The sequence below is a fragment of the Dermochelys coriacea genome, chromosome 2 (assembly GCF_009764565.3).
Source record: "Dermochelys coriacea isolate rDerCor1 chromosome 2, rDerCor1.pri.v4, whole genome shotgun sequence".
NCBI lineage: Eukaryota > Metazoa > Chordata > Testudines > Dermochelyidae > Dermochelys > Dermochelys coriacea.
In genome coordinates, this window is record NC_050069.1 from 10,424,656 (window position 1) to 10,446,561 (window position 21,906).

A 21,906-nucleotide genomic window follows, 5' to 3' on the forward strand; every position below is an offset into this window, starting at 1 on the left:
GGTCTGCCTCGATCTTGGTAAACAAGTATCTACTATACACAACCACTCTTATAGCTGGTTTTAATTGCCCCTTTCCCAAACTCAGCAAAGAGGCTAAAGATTAAGGCCCCAATCCTGGAATTTACAAAGCATCGGCAGATTGTTGTGCCCACATGGAGCTCCATTGAAGTCAGTGGGGCTCTGCATTGGCAAAGCAGTTGGCCTACACATTGTAAATTGCAGGCTTTGATCAGCACTAAACATACACTTGTACAAACGAATGCCTTAATCAAATTATTACTTGTCGTTTTCTCTTCAGAAGATACATAGTAATTTTGTCCCAGATCCAGCAATGCACTTTTAAGCATATGAGTAGTCCAGCTGATGTCAGTGAGACTAATGTACTTAAAGTTAAGCATGTGCTTAAGTGTTTTGCTAGGTTAGGGTCATCAAGACTAAAAGGACACATTTTTGAGGATCTGAAAATAAGTGAAAAATTAATTTAATGGAAGTAAGTGAGAGAGATTTCTAAAAAGTCTTTTTTTTTTCTGATCTATAACAAAATTTATAGAAAGAAAAGGAGTACTTTTGGCACCTTAGAGACTAACAAATTTATTAGAGCATAAGCTTTCGTGAGCTACAGCTCACTTCATCGGATGCATCCGATGAAGTGAGCTGTAGCTCACGAAAGCTTATGCTCTAATAAATTTGTTAGTCTCTAAGGTGCCACAAGTACTCCTTTTCTTTTTGCGAATACAGACTAACACGGCTGCTACTCTGAAACCTGTGAAAATTTATAGAAAAGCTCCTGTGACTGGTTAAAATGTCTTATGATCTGATTCTGCACCAATTTAAGTCAGTGAAAGTTTTGTTTTCTACAAATTTGATGAAAGATTAGTCTGAAAAATTACTGTTAAAAGTGATATCGTTAAAGTGCTGTATCTTGGAATCTAAAAAACAAGCTGATTTATTCCCAGTAGTTACTAAATTGCACTCAAAGAATCTTTAATTCTGTTAATTGAGCATCAATCATAAAAGAATCCAGCTCACCATTCGCTCTTACAGAATGTCACTTTTACATTAAACATTCATAAGATAGGTAACAGTTGGTAATCACTAGCAGCCTTTGTTGCTAAAGGCTGAATGGAAAATGCATGTATAGGACCTTCCATCTTAGGGGTAGAAATTGAGGCCAATCAGAACAAACTTGAAGGACATAGGTCATAGAATCATAGGATTGGAAGGGACCTCAGGAGGTCATCTAGTCCAATCCCCTGCTCAAAGCAGGACCAATCCCCAATTTTTTCCCCAGATCCCTAAATGGCCCCCTCAGGGATTGAACTCACAACCCTGGGTTTAGCAGGCCACTGCTCAAACCACTGAGCTATCCCTATCATATCATATATAAAAAGCTATTTTTTTTTCATTACTCAGGATCATTATCCTTGTATTATAATAACAGATTTAGCGCAGTCATCCATATCCTTAATATTATCTCTCCCTCCATCCCACCCAAAATCTTTTCCTAACCAATTGAATTTTTTTCTCTTTATTTATCTCATCCTATGACTGTCCCTCCTACATTTATCTTGCACATTGCCTGGAAATTCTTGCTAGTTACAAAGACTTAAACTATTTCACTCAACAATAAAACTGATTATTATAAAATGTACAACAGTAGAAATCTCCAAAATACCCTCTGTAGAAACCATACTGCATACTTACGTCAGAATAGAATAAAATCATCTAGATTTACAATTATATCCTAAAATATTATAGGTTACTTAGATAAGGCCTTCAATTATTCAGAGTACTGTTTGAGTGTGAAAAAAATAGATCCACAAAATCAACTTTAAAATGACATGAGGTATTTTTGTGTTTAAAATGTATTTTTCTCTCTCTCAGGGTCCTTCTTAGAATTTTAATATAGTTTCATCACTGGGATTGAAAGGGAGTAAGATTAAGAAACAGATGCTGTGAGTGACCCAGAAAATAGATATTAAAATTGTTTAAACCCAAGAAGTATAATCTTTTCTTTATCCCAGTAACATTTGTATGTAAAAATGGAAATAATAATAGGAACAGAAAGAACACACGCCAGGAATAATAATCCTGTGAGGGGCCCAGCGTCCTCTACTCAATTTAGCTTAGAGAGAGGTAAGGAGCTCAACTCCATAAGCAAGAAGATGATGTTGTCTGGCTATCTAAGTAGCATTTTTGAGCAGAAAAGAATTTTTAATCTCATCTCTGCAAATAGTGCATAGTTCTGTCATTTAGGCCCTGGTCATTGCACACTTAATACAGATAGTAAAGTTAAAGCATGTCAGTTGTCAGTGAACTCAATGGGACAACTCATGTGAGTTGCATGTTCGCAGGACCGGAGTTTTTGTATTGGGACATGCAAAATTAATTGTATTGGCTCAGATATCATCATCAAGATATGCTTCCATTGTAGCAGTTGTTATGGTGACTTGAAAAATCTGTTGTTTTGAGAGTGCTGCAAAACCACAAGTAAATGAATGTTACCATTTTGTTTTGAAGATTACCTATTCAGTTAATTTGGATTTAAACGAATATTTCAAAATAACATTTTTCAGTAGAAATGAAGCTTGAACATCCTAAAGCTTTTTACAAAAGAAAAACTGATGCTCCCTCTGTGTGCTATCTGCAACCTGTAAAAAAAAAAAGTATTTATAAAATATACCATAGAAAAAGAAATATAAAGATGATGTCTTAGCCCAGGAGGCCTCCTTCAGGTGTATCAATAATATTCTCATTTTTCTACACCCAGAGGAGGAACGATTGGCTGCTATATTTTGTTTATTTCTGATTTTGAATATAGCTGAAGTACAAAAAAAAATCTTTAAAATCCCTGTTTTAACTGCTGGGCAGGCTATTTCATAAAATATTTACTGAACATTCTTTCTTAGCTTATGAGTTTAATAGAAACATTTAATTACTGTGCGTCCTATTAATGATGTGGTTATTATTAAAGGCTTGAGTCAGTCAAAATTACATTCAGCTTCCCCAGTGCAGAAGCCTACAAAAGAGTGTGAAACCCTGAGAAAATCCTTTGTGTGGCTTTTCATAGGCTTCTTTGTTGCACAAGCCAAATACATTTTTAAAGCTGGAAGCCACTTGTTTCCTCTGCATCACTTAACATTGTGTCCAGAGTATGCCACCTTTTCAGCAATGTTAGAAAATACATACCAAGGTTCAGATTAACTGGTGATCTGTTTTTATAATTATCTATTATTGTAAATTAGAAGTAATACTTTGAGACTGATCAAGTTTAACTTGATGTTCTAGAAGTAAACATGTAATGTAAAATATGTTGGTTATAAATATTTAATCTTTTATATTTTTATTAATTCATGAACACTTTCATGTTCCCAGTGGTTTTTTAACTAAATATTGTGCTTAGCTAAGTGTCTGTTACTGTCTCTTAAAACACATAATGTAGTTTAAGAAGTGTATTTGTGATTGGTTTCATTTTTATTATTTGAGATTTCGCTCTTGCAGGAAAATCCAGCCATGGCTGTTGCAATCAAAACATGTAAAAACTGCACTTCAGACAGTGTGAGAGAGAAATTCTTACAAGAAGCCTGTAAGTTACAAAACATTTCCTTTGGTTTAACTTTTGGAAACAGTCCTTTAAAACACTTTATTTCTTTGCAGGTTTCTCTTTCTTGAGGTCCGTTTAGCTTTTTGTACCACATACTATTGATATATTTTTAAACATTTTATTAATACACATGAGCTTGGTCCTGTCCTTTGATATGTGGCATACAGCTCTGCTTAAATCTTAAAAATCAGCCATTTTGCTTACCTGATTTTCCAAATTAAATGGTGCTGCTTGACACATTTAAGACTTCAGGAAAGAGACCTTCTTGGAAAGTTAAGTGAGACTTAATACCCCATATCCTCCTTTCCCCATTAGATATTACAAACCCTAACCTATTGCAATGCGTCATAACAAACTCCAGAGGGACAGGTCTTCCTGTTTGATAGTAAGATTGCTAAGACTATGCCATGAGAAGGGATTTGTTAAATTATTTGGGAGACAGTTGGGGCCTACATTTTGAATATTTGGAGCAAGAATTTCATAATGACCTGAACTCACCATGTTAACAAAACCAGCATTTATGCATATAGAGGAAGGCTTTGCAGAACTTTGTGAGTGTGTTAGAAAACGTATCCATAAAAGTTCAACTGAATATTCATAGTTGGGTGCGATGGGGCTGGTGGGGTTAACCTCCAAAAAGAATTCCTAAGAGATTTTCTTTCCTTAACATGCTGTTTTGGAAAATAAATTGACATTACAAGACATAGAACTGTCTTTTTTCATGTTCTTCTTGTTCATTGCTATTGTACGCCTGTAAGATCATGTAAAAGCACTGTATTGCATCAATATATTGATTGTTTAAGGCCAAAGGTAAGAAGACATTCCTATTCCATGTCAGTCACCTTTTTTAAATTCTCTGTACAAAATTGTTATGTTCAATGCTAAAGGTTTATTCCTTTTTGAGTGCAAGGTTTTTTAATTAAAAAATATGGTATGTATCTAGCTGTGTGCTCCTTTTTAGTCACTGTAGGAAACTCAGATATTGTTCACAGTACTTACTAAGCAAACAAAGAGAAGGTTGTTGAAACATGGTAGGTTGATGCTTCCTAACAATACAGAAAAGAATGATTTATGTATGAGAGAGCTTCTGTTTGCATCTTGAACATGGCAAATCAAAAAAGGCCAAATAGTAAACAAATGAGCATTGGTTTTTTAGTAGAAGTCTAGAAAAGATTCTTTCCTGAAAGAAGGAAAAGATCAGCCTGTGTTAGGTCATTTTGTCCATCCCCAGGCACATGCAGTATGACTCCCACAGTACATGCTTGACACAGTCTAGTTCTAAGTGATTTGCTTTCCATCACTTTCCCTAGTTGACTATTTCACAGTGACCCCATCCTTCTTTCATTTTCTATTCTTATGTTCTAACTTTCCTTGTCCTGTCCCTTCTTCTCAGCCTCTCACTCTCATCAGGTTAAGAACATAACATAAGAATGGCCATAGTAGGTCAGACCAAAGGTCCATCTATCCCAGTATCCTGTCTTCTGACAGTGGCCAATGCCAGGTGCCCGAGGGAATGAACAGAACAGGTAATCATCAAGTGATCCATCCCCTGTAGCCCATTCCCAGCTTCTGGCAAACAGAAGCTAGGGACACCATCCCTCCCCATCCTGGCTAATGGTTACTTCCTTTCCCATGACAAGAATCCTTTGGGTCTCCCCTATCATTTTAAAAAAAAGAAAGAAAGGAAGAAAAACACCCTTGGCACCGTCTCCTGCTCAAACTCTCTCCCAATCTCCTTTCTTTCTCCACCTCGTCCCCAGATTCATTAAACGTGCTGTCTACGGTAGACCTCTGGAGTTCCTTTCCTTCAGTTCTCTTCTTGACCCTTTTCAATCTGGCTTCCATCTTCTACACCCCACTAAAGTGTTTTTCCTAAAGTCTCTAATAATTTCTTGTTGGTCAGATATTGGACCTGTACTCTATCCGTATCCTCTGTGACCTTTCAGAAGCCTTTTTGTATTGTTGTCGCTTCTACATCTTGATATTTTGTTCTCCGTAGGCTTCTGTAGTTCTGTCCTCTCATGGTTCTCTCTTGAGCTCTCTGAACCATCTTTTAGTGTCTTGTTTGGTGAGTCATCCTCCTTCCCTCTCCCCTTTTCTGTGTGCGTCTTTCAAGGCTCCATTCTTTGCCTCTGTTCTTCTCCCTGTACAATGGCTTTGACTGTTTTTGTGCTGATGACTCATAATTCTACCTTTCTACTGATGAGCTAGCTTACTCCCTCCCTTCAATCTAATATTTCACCCTGTCTTTCTGACTTTTCATTGTGGATGTCCAGTCATCTTAAACTCAACATTTCCAAAACTGAGCTCTTGATTTTTTTTTCCCCTCAAGCCTTTTCTTCTTCCCTTTTCTCCCTCACCATCGATTATATCATTTTCCCAATCATAAAATACCAGCCATAATTTGGATGTCATCTTTGACCCTGTCCTCTGTCTGGAGCCACATATTCAGACCCTTTCAACATCTTTCCACTTTTTCCTACACAACAGCTCTAAAATCCAGTCTTTTTCCTTTCTGTCCAGACAGTCAAAATTCTCATCAAAGCCCTCATCATTTCATGTCTTGGCTACTGTAATGTCCTCCTTTCTGACCTTGACTTCTGCAACCTTGGCTCTGAAACGTCTATTCAGATTACTACTGCCAAGATAATCTTCTTGGTTTACTGCTCTGACCACATCCAGTCCCTCTTGAATCCTTTCACCAGCTCCCCCTTCACCTCCACATAAATACAAGCTTCTTGTCTTTACTTTTAAGGCCCTTCACAGTGTAGACACTCCCTACCTGGCTTATCTGTTAACCCGTTGCAATGTTGACCTGTACTGCCTCTCTGCGAGCATTCCCAGCCTTAAACATACTACCCCATCTGCATAGGAAAATGTTCTTGGTAAATATCCACCACAGACTCTTCCTTAGATCCCTTCTTAAGACTCTCTTCTGCTGTGAGGTGATGCATATAAACCCAAGTTGTTGATCATGGATGGGCTGGTGACAAGCTATTGTTGTTCCTCTTCCTCTTCCTTTCTTTTTCTGTTTCCTTATTTCCTATCTCTACTCTGCCCCAGTTTAAAAAAAAACAACTTATAATCTCCATGTAACTAACAAAGCTGGGCCAATTCCCTCACCATACTAATTTGTTTGTGGGTTTGTTTGTATTCCCATTCATTCCCTTTCACTTGTTTGTGTCTTCAGATCGTTAGCTCTCTGGGGTAGGGATTGACTCCTTTCCATATTACTATAGTATCCAGCACAGTGGACCCCAACCTTGACTGGACCCACTGGACACTACCATAATTTTAATACTTACAGTAATAATAATTTACAGATGATAGCGCTGACTCTGGTTTATGTTGCTTCAAATGTTTCTGATTTCAGTTCATAACCTGTGGGGTTTGGGTTTTGTTTTTTGAGGGGAGAGGGAGACTTGTTTGGGTTTTTTATGCTGATACAAAAGTGATAGTGCAGGTCCTTTAACATGAAAAATGATCCAATGAAAAATTATTGCAGGTGAGAAAATGTTTTTTAAGATCTACATCTCTATTTTCAATAGCTTTTTTGTTGATGTCTTAAACTCATCTCTTTATTTCACAAAGCTGCATGTTAACATTAACAGCTCTGTATATAATTAAATTGCATATTGCCACTTCAGCTGCCAGTTTTTCAGAGGGCTTTTTCCATTTTCCACTTGCTATAATGAATAGCTTCTTCCTCCAAAATATTCATTCTTTTCAGATGCTAGTGATGAGGGAATCTTGTCTTTAGAAAATTGGATAAAAAATATCCAAGTGAATAGTTAAGGGAAGGGATCCAGCCACAAATGCAATGTAATCCGTTATCATCCATTATCACCCAACTCGACTTACCCCACTAAATCTACCTCTACTTACACTTTTGTTCTGTTCTGTGAGAGAAGTATTCTGCTGTATGTATACTGTTAATTTCCTATATTGTTTAATAAATGTATTGTAAAAGCTTCAAAGGGAATATAATCACAGGGCACCTTGTTATATCTAAATTCTAAATATCTAAATATATATATTTATATTTATATATTTTTAATTAAATATATAACTAAATTCTATATGTTTTCTCATAGAGGAGTGTATTATTGAATTACTAACTAAACAATACTTATTAATATAATAGGGATGATTATTGTAAAATGTGTTGATTATGTGACACCTGTGTGGAGGCTGAGAGGACACTCCTGAACTAACCAGACTATGGTACAAAAATCCTTCATTTTTGCAGCATTAATCTGCTGTTTAGAAGCCAAAAGTATAGAGAGTTTTTTATTTTTGGCCCATATTATGTAAAGTAAAGTAGACTGTTTAATTTGAGGGAAGAATATACATTTCTGTTGAGCCACCACAACAGTGTGAGCTGCAAAGGTAAAGGAAATATAATTTTAAGATATATTTTAGGAAACTTGCTGTGTGTCATGAGATCAAACCTAATCAAAAGAGTGATGTTGTTTTTTCTTCAGCTAGCAAATATTATCTCCCCCATAGCATTAATAACTAAGGTGTAAAACTATGATATGAAAGGTGTTGTTATTGCACTGCTGGGAGTAAAAATAAGTTAATTATGCCCATAGCAAATAAAATCTGAAGTAAACCAAATCATTACATGAGATTTTCTATGGGTATCATAGCACTGAAATGCATTTTTATGTGGTTATTGAATTATACATTTTACTTTTCCCTTTACCTTCTAACAAATAAGAAATGTGCAATTGAACTATTCATAAATTATGTTCTTCAACGAGTAATGTCCCTGTCGGTGCTTCATGTTAGGTGCACATGTATCCCTACGCTTTTGATCAGAGATTTTTGATAGTAGTGCCCATGCATGCGCCCTACACATCCTTGTGCCTTTAGCAAAGCTATATAGGGCTGCATGGGCAAACCACCATCACATCGTTCTCAACCACCTTTGGCAGAGATGAAGTCTAGCATGTGCCTGTTTGCTGTGTACCCGTTTCCCCTTTTATTAGTGTTTAACAGTATAGTTAGTTCGTATTAGTATTATTATTATTATTAGGTTTAGTATTTCATAGTTGGAACCTTTGTTCCCCTTTTAGTAAAAGAAATACATTTTTGTTTTTCTGTTGCCCCTATTGAGGGGCTTGAACAACTTTTGTTCTGTTGGGGATGCCAGGCTCCTTGAGATTTAAAAGGTGCCTTTCTTGTCAAGAATCGGTCTCTGTTAGTGATGGGCACTCCCTCAGCATTCATTGCTTGGGAGACACTCATTCCCTGCAAGTGTAAAATCTGCTCTTCTTTTAAATGAATATCCATTAAAAATAAGGAAGTTAAGTATAGACTATTAAGGATGACAGAAGCCTAAAGACTGGCTTCGGATCTGGGTACAGGGAACCCCCCTGTACAGAGACCCTCCATATCTGCCAGTGCCCCATTGTCTTCGAGATCAAGGCCACCGAGAGCTTCCAAGAGGAAGACAGCACCGAAATCCGGGTCTCACGTGCTCTCCCTGACAGAGGTACCAATAACCACACCACCAGTACCAAGAGCTTCCCACTCCAAGTATAAGGAAGGGGATAAGAGGAGCAAAACGAGAACGTTTCTCATCAAAGACAATCCAGTCACTGGAGGCCTCAGGCCCTGAGCGGAGCTCTAGTGAGACTCCAAGTATTCTGGGTATCATGAAGCATGTTAAGTCTTCAGCTAAGTCTCTTACCTTAGTGGTATGTGGTTGGTACCAAAGACGACTACTACCAAGAGACCAGCTTCATTGGAATACTCAACCGCCCTGGTACCGACACCAGTGCCTCGCACAGTGGCCTCTGCAGCATCTTTGGTGCTGGTACTGAGTTCTTGTGTGTTTCCAATACTGCAGGAATTCCAGTACCCAAAAGACGTGAACATAAGAACAGCCATACAATGTCAGAATAAAGGTCCATCTAGCCCAATATCTTGTCTTCTGAGAGTGGCGAATGCCCAAGAGGGAATGAACAGAACAGGTAATCATCAAGTGATCTATCCCCTGTCACCCATTCCCAGCTTCTGGCAAACAAGCTCGGGACACCATCCCTACCCATCCTGGCTAATAGCCATTGATGGGCCTATCCTCCATGAACCAAATGAGCCTGAGTCTCTGCTCCTTGCAACTTCTGGATGCCTATTGGTACTGAGATCAGCCAGGTCACTGACTGTTTATGTTTCCGGGAGACCTACCTCTTCTCCACCTTCAACTATCCATGAGGATGGGTTGTCACTTCTGATGCAATATGTGGAAGAGCATTCTGACTCGGACTCTGAACTTTGTGTTCAAGGATCTCCAATTTATTCCAGGAGGCATTATTCCCTGTTGCAGATGCAAGGCACCAGACCTCTACCTTCCAACAATTGGGATGACCAGCATTGGATTCCTTCCCCATGTCTCATCATTTCCTTCACTGGCCTTACTGGGATCCATGGGCAATGTATTGCCAGCAATTTCAAGGGACCTCAACTCAGTCTCACTGAAAACATAGAAGACCTTGTTCCTATCCATCCCTCTTCCCCATTCTGAGCCTGAGAAGACCTTTGAGGAGCAAGAGGACAAGGACGGACAAAAAGATTACCCCCCTCACAAACATCTCTTTGTCATAGCTGGATGAGGCAGTCATGCCACCACTGCCATTGTTAGCTGACGACTTTTGGCAATTCCAGGACCTGATGAAGTGGATTGCTGACAACCTGCCAGTATCCCTGGAAGAAGTCCAGAATTCCCATCACAAGCTCCTGGACATCTTACACACCTCTGCCTCAGGACGAGTGGCACTGCCAATTAATGAAGCCCTGCTGAGCCTGCCAGTTTCATCTAGCAAATTCCAGTAACGGCACACCCCTACATGCAAGTTGGCTGATACACACGCACACTACCCAGGGGTTCTGAATTTTTATTTTGTCATCCAGCACCAAACTCTCTGGTTGTGGATGCAGTCACATCCACTATGAAAGGGGCAAGCAGCATATCCAAAAAAAATCACCTCTTATAACAAGGACCAGGAATATCTGGACCTGTTTGTTCGTAAGAACTATTCAACAGTAACTTCAGTTCAGGATAGCTAACCACCCAGGTTCTGATGCAAAATAGGACTACCTGAACTATGAGAAGTTTAATTCTTTTATTGACCATTTGCCACAGGAACATCGAGAACAGTTCAGTGCTACAATAAAAGAGGGTCAGCTTTTAGCAAAAGCTTCACTCGGTGCAGCGGACACTGCAGTCAGGTCTATTTCCACTGGGGTAGTGAAGAGGCAAACTTCCTGGCTTCAGTTGTCTGGGTTTCCGTGAGAGGTACAATCGACTATGGAAGATCTACTTTTCTACGGCCAGAAGCTTTCCACAGATTCCATGGATGACTCGCTTCATACCCTAAAGGACAGTAGGGCAACAGATAGGTCTTTAGGGATGTACGTGCCTGTAAACAAGAAAAATTAGCAGGCCTCCATTGGCACAAAGATCCCACCATACTCAATTTTCTCTCTTCCGTAGGCAACCAGAACCAGTGGCTAAGAGGTCGAGGATGAATTGCTGCGTGGAAGTAGGCATCTCTGAAATTGAGGGTTGCAAACCAGTCCCTTAATTCTAGGGACAGAATTATAACTGCTAGGGATGCTATCCTGAATTTCAGATGTCTAACATACTTGTTCAATTGTCTGAGTAGATACCCTTCCCCGCAGAAGCAAGGGTGGGAAGCTGGCTTGGACTTATAAATATATAACTAGCACTACAGGCAATGACTTGCTGGAACAGTATAATAAAGCATAGTGGTCATGAAGGTGGCCGGGAGTGAGTGTGGTTTGTACTTGAAGTTAGAAAAGACTCTTAGAGAACCACCCTGACAGAACATTCTGGATTTGATAATTGGCAGAGCTTATCACCCTCTTGAAGAACCTTATCCAAAGACTGCAGCTCATCCCTCAAGATCCATCAAAGACATGTTTGCAATTGCTGGGACATATGGCAGATTGTGATTTTATGATGCAAAATGCCATGTTGGGTGTCTCCAGGGTTGGCTCAGGACTATTTTTCTACCCACCAAACTCGTTCTCAGCAAGCAGGTATTGGTACAGGTCCTACAGTCACTCACCTGGTGGATGAATCCATCCAAAGTTTGTTCAGGAATCCTGTTCAACCAGAATCCCCCTACAGTTGTATTAACATAGGATGCTTCTCTTTTGGGATGAGGAGCACATTTTGGTCCTCAGACAATCCAAGGCAGATGGTCACAACAGGAACAGCTCTTACACATCAATCTATTGAAGTTAAGGGCAGTCAGAAATGCTTGCCTCCACTTTCTTCCCCAGCTCAAAAACAAGTCCACCAAGATCATGACTGGCAACACAGTGTGCATGTATTATATTGATTGTCAGGACTGAGCATGTTCCTCCTCACTCTGCACCGAAGCAATAGCCTTTGGAACTGGTGCATAGCCAGTTGGATAGTCATCTCAGATTCTTATCTCCCAGATGTACAAAATCCCATGGTGGATGACCTGAGCAGACGTTTCTCCCTAAATTACGAATGGGAGTTGGACTCTTAGGTCCTCAAAAAAAAATATTTGTAGCTTGGGGATTTCCAGAGATCAACCTTTTTGCCAGAGCAGCCAACACAAAGTGCAGGAAATTCTGTTCCAGAATCGGGGTTCGATCCCCAATCTCTAGGAGATGTTTTCCTCATTACATGGATAAAGAGTCTTTTCTGTGCATATTCTCAACTCCATTGCTCTTGAAGGTCCTTATCAAGATCAGACTGGACCAAGCCAAAGTCATTGTCATTGCACCAACTTGGCCAAGACAACTTTGGCTTCCTTACCTGATTAATCTCACCTCTTGCCCTCTGTGTTCTCTCTAATTTTTCGATCCATGTGCAGAATGAATTTTATTATGTGCACCATATCTAGGTAATGTGTGGATGTGTGCCAATAGTAGAAACAAAAAACCTAGATATATTATATATTTTTTTAAAACTTATTATAGGGATAATTACTCCAGCCAGGACAGGTTAGGCATTTTAGAACTCACAACTCAAAGAATTAAATTTAAGCATAAGAGAAAAATAAAAATTATGAAATGAAAAGACCAGTCAAAACACTAAAACATATTTTGAAAGAAGTATCAAGTAACAATAATAATAATAATAATACAAGTATGTGTTGGGAGGTGAGTGTGAAAAACTGTGTGTGCGCGTGTATGTGTGTGACAGAGAGAGACATGCACTGCCCCTTTAAGTACACTGCCTTTTTAAGTAGATTGGCACTTAGCAGTCTGAAGCCTGCTTGTTCAGACACAGCAACACCTGCCAGCAAGCTCCCTCCATCTTGAGCCCTGTCGTGTGTCCCCCCTGTTCTGCGAAGATGGGGTACAGGGGAGGGAGGATGGGGACACCCTGACATTAGCGCCTCCTCCCCCTGCTCTGTACAGAAAGCAGGAGGCTCCCGGGAGCATCTGGCCAGGGGCTCCAAAGCAGAGGGCAGGAGGAGCGCGGCAGTGGAGGGAGGGACACCTGAAGTGCATGGCACTTGATAGCCTGCTGGGCGGCTGCCCAGCTGCGCAGCTTAGAAGGAACTTAAATTGTCCTCCATGTGGCTCCTAATCAAACTTGACTGTTGCCTCATGATGTGGGTCAGACACTTCATGCCAATTTGAACGTTCTGCAACTACAAGCTTGGTTCCTCGTGGTTCTCAGGACTAGAGACCACACGTTCATTGGAAGTACAAAAGATACCCTATTAAATAACAAAAAGGAATCTACTATAGCCTTTGGTTTAACTGGCATCATCTTTCTCCTATCCAGTCATATCTTTTCTTGAGCTTGGATTACCTGTTGGAATTGAAAAATTCAGGCCTTTCTGTAAGTTCCATCAAGGTTCATTAAGCAGCAATAACAGCTTTCCATGTGCCAGTAGAAGTTTTCTAAGTATTTGCTTATCCGACTACAATGAGATTCCCAAATCTTTTCCTGCAGAGTAAAGCCCCTACACTGTTTTGGGATCTCAATCTGATTCTTAACCATCTTATGAGACAGCCCTTTGAACCATTAGCTAAGTGCTCTTTGCTACAACTGTCTATGAAGACAGCCTTCTTAGTGCCCATCACTTCTGCTTGAAGGTTTGGGGAAATGGGAACTCTAATGGCAGATTCTCCCTTTACTTTCTCCTTGGAGAACAAAGTATCTTTAAGACCTCATTCGAAGTTCTTATCTGAGGTGTCCTCTGAATTTCATATCAAGCAAACTATTCATCTTCCTTCCCCCACCCTCTACCCTAAGCCTCATCAGTCTACATAGGAGTCTAATTTTCATAGACTAGATGTTAAGAGGAAATTAGCATTTTACTTGGACAGGACTAGGCCATTCCGGAAGACCCCTAGACCAGTGGTTCTCAACTACGGGTCCAGGGCCCCCTACGGGGCCATGAGCAGGTTTCAAGGGGTCCACTGAGCAGGAGCAGTTTTAGACTTGTTGGGGCCCAAGGCAGAAAGCCTAAGCCCTGCCATGCAGGACTGAAGCCCGGGGCAAAAGCAGAAGCCTGAGCAACTTAGCTTCATGGGGGCCCCCTCTGGAGTGGGACCCCAGGCACCTGCCCTGGTTGCTACCCCTTAATGCCGGCCCTGGCTTTTATATATAGAAAACAGTTGTTGTGGCACAGGTGGGCCATGGAGTTTTTATAGCATGTTGGGAGGGGCAGGCTCAGAAAGAAAAAGGTTGAGAACTCCCTCCCTAGACTCTTTGTTTCTACTGCAGATCTAAGGGAGCCCATCTCCACTTGGAGACTTTTTAAATGGATCTCTGGATGTATTATTGCCTATTATGGTTTTGCTGAGGTTACACCTTCCCTAAGAGTGACTGCATGCTCTACTAGATCACACTCTACATCCTTAGCTCTACTCAATACATTCTGGTTGCTGAAATCTGCAGGACTGCAACATGGTCCTTGGTGCACACATTTTCTGACCACTTCATCCTAATTGACTCTGCAAAATCAGATGGGGCAGTAAGCACATTCAGTAATGGACTCTGTTCTGAAACTCCCATCTCCTTAATGGGCTACTGCTACGGAGTCACCTAAATTGGAGCACCTCCAGGGACACTACTTGAAGAAGAAGATGGAGAGATTACTCACCTTTGCAGTCACTGGAGTTCTTCAAGATATGGTCCCTGTGGGTGCTCCGCTACCCACCCTTTTCCCCTCTGCTTCAGAGCTGCCTCTGTGGGCTTTGCCATACAGAAGGAACTGAGAACAATTTGTGTGCACACCCCAATATAGCCTAGGTATAGGGCACGAGGATGTGTAGAGTTCATGCCTGGGCAGAAAGGGCACTGCTACCAAAAATCTCCGATAAGAGGTGCAGGGGCACATACACACCTGAAGTGAAGCACCCACAAGGAGACACATCCAGAAAAACTCCAGTTGCTGCAGAAGGTGAGTAACCTATCATCATACGCCATTTAAAAATAACAAATACTCTGTGGTTGGTCAAGATATACATTATACCTTGTAGTTATTTACATCAATGTAAAGAGAGTATTCTGATCAGATAGTGTTTTAGACTCACTCTGCATAGGTGCAAAAGAGTTGACGAATATTCAAGGCAGTGGAGAATTATGCCCAAAACAATCTGGTTATATGTCCTTACATGACAGTTGGTTCAGACCTACAGTAAAAGTTAGTTAAATGAATCCTCTTCTATTACAAAAACATTTTTCATTTAACAGCTATTGCTTTAACAGGCAGATTTTGTATTTAATGAGTAAACCTGCTTCCTCCCTTCTAGTAACAATGCGTCAGTTTGATCACCCCCACATTGTGAAGTTGATTGGAGTTATTACGGAAAACCCAGTCTGGATAATCATGGAGCTCTGTACGCTAGGGGAGGTATGATAAATTGCCAAGTATCTTCTTTTTTCTTCCCTCTTATCCCACAGACACTTTCATATGGGATTGGGGAACTGCTTATTCAGTCTAATGGGTTGGATATATTACAGTCTAAATATTACACTCCAAGGCAAATTCATCAAATAAGTGAAGTCCAGGATCAAATCCAGCCATGGTGGAATTGGGCATAACTTCACTGAACTCAAGGGAATTAGCCTGTTTACATCAGGGTTGATTTAGGCCATGGCTCTGAGATACTTTGAATTGCTGCTATAATGTGAGAACTAATATCTGTGTCAAGTAAGAGGTGCACATGGTGATATAGAATAGAAAGAATGTTACTGTGAATTATTTAAAATGTATGTGCTTCAGACCGTGACATCTGGACACAAATGGTTCAGTTTAAAATATTGCGTAGAAGAGGTTTCAGAGCTCCAATTCCTTTAAATGATTATGGATTATATCTTAAAAAATAAGATTAAGAATATCCACTTTCCTGTCTTCTTTGCTGAGAGATACAGGAAAGCATATTATTTTTTTATTCCAAGAAAACTGAGTTCATTTGACTTGTCATGCAGTTACAGCACTAATAGTCATTGCTAAAGGCACCTGCCTTTCAGCTGATTTATTAATATTTAGCACTGCCTAGGTAGGACCCTCATTGGTAGCAGCCTCCTACAATAACACTTATGTGCACAGTTAATGTCATCGCAGTAATCGTATTTTTGAATTTGTGATTATATTAGAATTTATTTAGCAAGGTTCTGTAAAGCCTTAATATGTTAGTGTGTCTGGAGGGTGACATTTTAAATAAGCTTTATAAACAACATTTGCAAAAATATGTATACCATGCTGTTTGACACGAGAAGAATGCTGGAGTAGCTTGCATTATGTGAGTGTCTCATGAGGAAAACCATAGCAGAAAGATGTCACAGTGGAATCATCCACATTTCTTTGCTAATCTTGAATGGCCTTTATTGAGGTTTGCTTGGTGCCATTGTAAATAAGGCCATTTAGCAGGTTCAGACCTATGCAGCATTTTCATTAATACGGCACAGCTATAGGTGATCTCTGCTACATCATGAAGTTTCACCTACTGTAAGCAGTTTCTATCTGCAATTGTTTGACTTCCGGTAATGCAGTTGATAGCATCTTCAGGAGTAGGGATCTTTTCACAGTACATTGTCAATACACCTACATTTCTTTTTCTGAATGTCCCTTTATTTTTAATTCTAATTTTTTCTGAGTCAGACATTTCTGAAAGACTTTAGAGGTGAAGTAATTACATGGTTTATAATGCAATATGAAAATATCTGAATAAAATAGATTAAACTATAGTTTGTTAGATTTGTCCAAAATGGGTATCACAATTTGTTTCCATTCCTTTATTCAGAGATACCACTTCTTCCCTTTAGTTCCCAAATCCTCCTTCTCAGCATACAACTTTCTTCTCAATCTTTATTTTAATCCTGTAAACAAAAGCCAGTGCTACACTGTTGTGGTATAATTGCTTTTTACTAGACTTATTTTTCTAGACAATTTGTATCGTGTTTTAGTTCCTCTGAGCTAAATCCAGGCCTCTAGTAAAATCTCTGCAATTATAGGCATAAAGTAATGCTGCCCAAGAAATATCGATTTGCCCTGTGTTCAGGCTGGCCCAGGTGTGGGTACAAACCCCATGCAGTTACCTGCTGAGACGGTTCATGCCAGCAATATGAGTGAACATGTGGAGAGGTTCAGGAGCACCTGACCCAAGTGGACCCAGCAGTGTTTGAGCTCTTTGGCTTCAAGAGGAGACAGAAGTGGGGTGCAAAAATTGTATCCCACTTGGCTACCTCTTTTCATACATTAAAGACAGCCTGAATTTAGCCCAAAGAGTGTGTGTTCTGTATGACAACTGCCTTTCTTTTCTATTCCAGTTTAAAGGGGAGGATTGTTTACTGTTAAATGTGTAAACCTCAATTAGAGATTTCTCTCTCCTTTGGATTCATTTTTAATTTGTCATGACATCTCTCTCTTTTCTTCTTTATCCAAAAGCTGAGATCATTTTTGCAAGTAAGAAAATACAGTTTGGATCTGGCCTCTTTGATACTCTATGCTTACCAGCTTAGCACAGCACTTGCCTACTTAGAGAGCAAAAGATTTGTACATAGGTAAGATTATATCTATATGAAAACTTTCAATTTAAGGAAAAGGGTTCACAGATTATTAGACAAATATCTGGGCTGGCAGAGTTGCTGGATATTAGATATGTTCGCTAGAGGGAAATGTTTACAGCACAGATCAGCGTTCTCTAATGGTTTCAACTATTTTCTTGATTTCCCCAATAAGAAAAGTGTGTCACATATGGAACAGTATTTTGAGACTTTTAAAAAGCCACTTGTATGTGTGTTTACATCAGCTTCATGTTAGAACTTCATGAATTTTAGAGAATCCACAACAAAACCACATTTCTGACATAGACTACCAAGGGTGACACCTGCTGGGCCTCAGCTATATTGACTTGAAGTAAGTGCCTGGTTTTAGGAAGAAGACTGTGGGTTACCAGCTGCTCTGTTGCTTTGCAGTGCCAACATTTTTCAAAGCTGCAAGTCAGCTGTAATCTTCAAAATATGAAAAATCAAATCTGAGAGAGCAACAGGCTCATCCTGAATTAAAGAACAGGGAAAACAAATGTTTCTGTAATGGAAAAGCCTGTGCTTAACAAACAAGTGAATTTTAAAAACACATACAAGAGAGGGGAATTTTAGTTGAAGTAAGTTGAACTTAGTTGTGTAGGACAAGAAACAGGCCATAAGTCCTTCATCTCTGGCACTGTTATATACAGCCAACAATTTTCTACATGCAAATTCCATGTATGCCAATTTGGACTTAAGCGTTTTATTTGTATAAGTGTATAAATTGTGTATGTTTAAGTGACATATTATCTTGTAAATGGCAGAGGCCGGTGAGGACTCAGATAGGCACTAGAATTTTGACCAAGTGGCTGTGACTTTATTAAAATCTCTATCAGCAAAAATATGTAAAGGCAGCAGTGATTTTAATGGAAGAAAGCAGCTACCCCAAGCTGCCACTGGTTTTCACTCACCTGCTTCAGTGCTGAAAGCCAAAGCTCCTAACTTGCCCTAGGCATAACTAGCCCACTTGAATCCAAGGCCTGCAGTCCCATATAGGTAACTGCATGAGAAAACCTCAGGGCCTTGCCATGAGAACAGTGGCCTCCCTGCAAATCCAAGCCCTTCCTGCAAAGAGCATGAGTTGATGCCTGCTTTACATGAAAGACCATTACCCCAATTCCTGACCTCTGCAATATCAAAGACTTTCCCTTCCCCCTGCTTCCCCAACTAATTCTATTCTAGCTGCTAAGACCTACCACCTCAATTTTTGATCCAGTGACTATAAATACATGTACTATGAAACCTGCATTTATTCAACAGTGTGTGCCCATGCAATGTGATGATTGCTTGTGCAAATTGCTGGTTAACAAAAGGTAGAAATAATGCTGGTCCTGAAAGTGTCTCCACCCCTTTTCCCAGAGTGATGGTGAATGCAATAATAACTTTATCACATAAAAATGTAATTACTCAGAAGGGCCATATTGTGACCTCAGTCTTTCTGTAAACTTCCCACTGTCATCAGTAGGCAATCCTGTTGTGTGTTATTGGTTGTGTACAACTCTAACTTTGTATTCTTGGCTCAAACACCATCAGAAAAAATGTAGTTTGGTTCGCTCCACTGTGTGAGTTGATACCTCTGGTCTGTAACAAAGGTTCTGTGTTTTTAAGAAAACCTGAATCTAAAAAACAGATAAATGATAAATTTCTGGTTTGTTTGGCAGGGATATTGCTGCTAGAAATGTGCTGGTATCGTCCACAGACTGTGTGAAATTAGGAGACTTTGGTTTGTCCCGATATATGGAAGACAGTACTTACTATAAAGGTAAGGAGACTGTACTTAGTGGACCTAAACTACAGTGGCAGGTCAGTGAGCTGATGTGCCAATCACAGTAATTAAGTGTATGCTAAGGAGTTGAAAGGATCAAAACAATTAGTTTAAGGAAATCTGGTTAATTACATAAAAATACAAAGTAAAACAGTTTAACAGATGCCAATAAATTCACTCACAGAACTGTTTAAAAAAATCACATGATTAAGTTAAATAGGTGAAAGACAGGAAATTCATTTATGGGTATAATTCCAGTTTGGGGGTGGCATTATACTGTTTTCTTTGCAACTCTTAGGACTTGTCTGCATGACCATTTAGTTCACAGCAAGCTGGAGTGTGAATCTACCCCACATTAGCCTGCCACACACTAACTGCCCATGTGGACCCTGCTGATGCACACTAAGAGTTTGTTAATGTGCTTTAATCTGCTCCCATTTCAAAGCAGAGTAGATAAAAGTCCTCTAACGAACTATTAGGGTGCAACAGCAGAGTCCACCCAGATGGTTGGGTCCACAGGGACAGTTAGTGCACGGCCAGTGCAGGGTAGATTCACACCCCAGTTTGCAGCAAACTAAATGTTCATGTAGGCAAGCCCTTAGAGTATCAAAGATTATCTATGGTTTTGAACCTCATTTAACATATTCATTCACGCCACAGCCCAAGTACCTTAGGGTGAGTTCATGGGGACCTGCAAATTCTTTTCAGTGAGTTTGGGATAGGGACATTCATTACACACAAGGTTTGAAACATACATTTTTTTTCCCTTTGGGGTTTCCAAGACTGAAGATGACTGGCTTGCGCTCTGATATGATGCCCCACAATGCATGATATATAGCAGGGGTTTTCAAACTTCATTGCACTGCGACCCACTTATGACAACAAAAATTACTTCATGACCCCAGGAGGGGGGACCGAAGCTTGAGCCCACCTGAGCCACACTGCCCCCGGGTGGGGGAGGGAACCAAAGCCCAAGCCGCACCACTCTGGGCAGGGGGGCCAAAGCTGAAGCTCAAGAGCTTCAGCCCCAGGCAGGGGGCCTGTAACCTGAGCCCCACCACCCAGGGCTGAAGCCCTCCGGCTTTGGCTTCAGCCCTGGGCAGTGGGACTCGGGCTTCAGCCCCAGGCCCCAGCAAGTCTAAGCCAGCCCTGGTGACACCATTCAAAGGGGGTCACGATGTACTTCGGGGTCCCGACCCACAGTTTGAGGACCGCTAATATGTAGGGGACCCTGAAAGGAGAATACAATTTGTTTATAGAGGGTCAAGTAAGTAGCATTTTTAGTGATAGGGTACACATTTAGGAACAATGTTTATAATTTTTTTTCTCTCTCAATATGTAAAAATATTTTAAATGTTTCTAAATTTGCAGCATACTTTAAAAGCTCCTTACCTGGCTACTCCCCCGTGTTGTCCAGTAGGGCTCCTGGTGTCTGTGATGTCCCATAATAACGTGAACAAAATACCTTCATCTACTTTCTTACAAAGGTGAAAGAAGAAATTTACCTGAAACCATCAAATATTTTTTGCATTCTTTTAAATTAAGAACAAACATGCTAACTTTTTCCTGGTTCAGTTAAAAAACAGTTGCTCCATATTTGAGATTGTGTATGGCAGCTTCAAGCTTGGTACAAATAATTGCTAATTGTAGGAGTTTAAATACCTTCAGATAAAAAGCATTAACTTGAAACAGGAATGGAAAAGCTCATCCAATGTATGTACGTTTAGGGAACATCTGTGCAGCCTGTGGCAATAAGTCTCAGAGTCGAGGTTGACAGACTCAGGTTTCTGAGGCTCGTGCTACAGTTCTAAAAATAGCCATGTAGACACTGTGGCTCGGGATGGAGCTCGGGTTCTGAAGCCCACCCCTCCCTAAGCTTCAAAGGCCAAGCCATAACATCTACATCACTATTTTTAGCATTATAATGGTCGCTGTGTAGCTGTAGCCTTAGCAGCAAATCCTGCTCTTCCTTTTCAGTAACAGACGGCCCTGCCTCCAGTAAAACTACAGTGGTTCTGTTGCAAGGGAGATTGCAGATTTCCATGACCTCTGTAGGCAGGGTAAGGAACCCTCCGAAATAGTGCTGGAGGAGTCTGTTCACAACACTGCAGGTCTACTAGCCATTATTTCTTTCTCACCCACTCACTCTTACAGGAAAGAAGGTGCAGGAGCCAAAGGGCAAGCACAGAGGTTTCTGTACAAAGCCTGACCAAGTTGTTTGCTGGAGCTAGGACTTGGTCCTAAATTATTTTATTGAGGAACATCTACATTGAGAGCTTATTAGCTAAAATAATGGCCTTTTCCTCTCATCTCCCCATAGCTTCAAAAGGAAAATTACCTATCAAATGGATGGCTCCAGAGTCAATCAACTTCCGACGTTTTACCTCAGCTAGTGATGTGTGGATGTTTGGTAAGTGAATATGGATGGTGGTTTTCTCAGATGCACTGTTGGAGGAGAAGATAATTAATGGTTCC

At 40.3% G+C, this 21,906-nt stretch overlaps 1 protein-coding gene and 1 long non-coding RNA gene across 12 annotated transcripts in view; one reads left to right on the forward strand and one right to left on the reverse strand.

Annotated features, from left to right (window-relative positions):
- PTK2 (protein tyrosine kinase 2) overlaps window positions 1-21,906 on the forward strand; it is a 391,237-nt gene that overhangs the window by 297,697 nt on the left and 71,634 nt on the right. For all 11 annotated transcript variants that reach the window (XM_043507295.1, XM_043507291.1, XM_043507296.1 and 8 more), the window contains 5 exons: window positions 3,502-3,586; window positions 15,389-15,489; window positions 17,527-17,642; window positions 19,328-19,428; window positions 21,752-21,841. In XM_043507295.1, coding sequence (XP_043363230.1) covers window positions 3,502-3,586; window positions 15,389-15,489; window positions 17,527-17,642; window positions 19,328-19,428; window positions 21,752-21,841 — 493 coding nt within the window. The remainder of the gene's footprint in view (window positions 1-3,501; window positions 3,587-15,388; window positions 15,490-17,526; window positions 17,643-19,327; window positions 19,429-21,751; window positions 21,842-21,906) is intronic.
- On the reverse strand, window positions 10,798-20,903 carry LOC122458583. Its single transcript, XR_006278636.1, has 3 exons — window positions 20,824-20,903; window positions 11,704-11,869; window positions 10,798-11,031 (listed from the first exon to the last, which is right to left on the reverse strand). It is a non-coding gene; the product is annotated as an uncharacterized LOC122458583 (long non-coding RNA).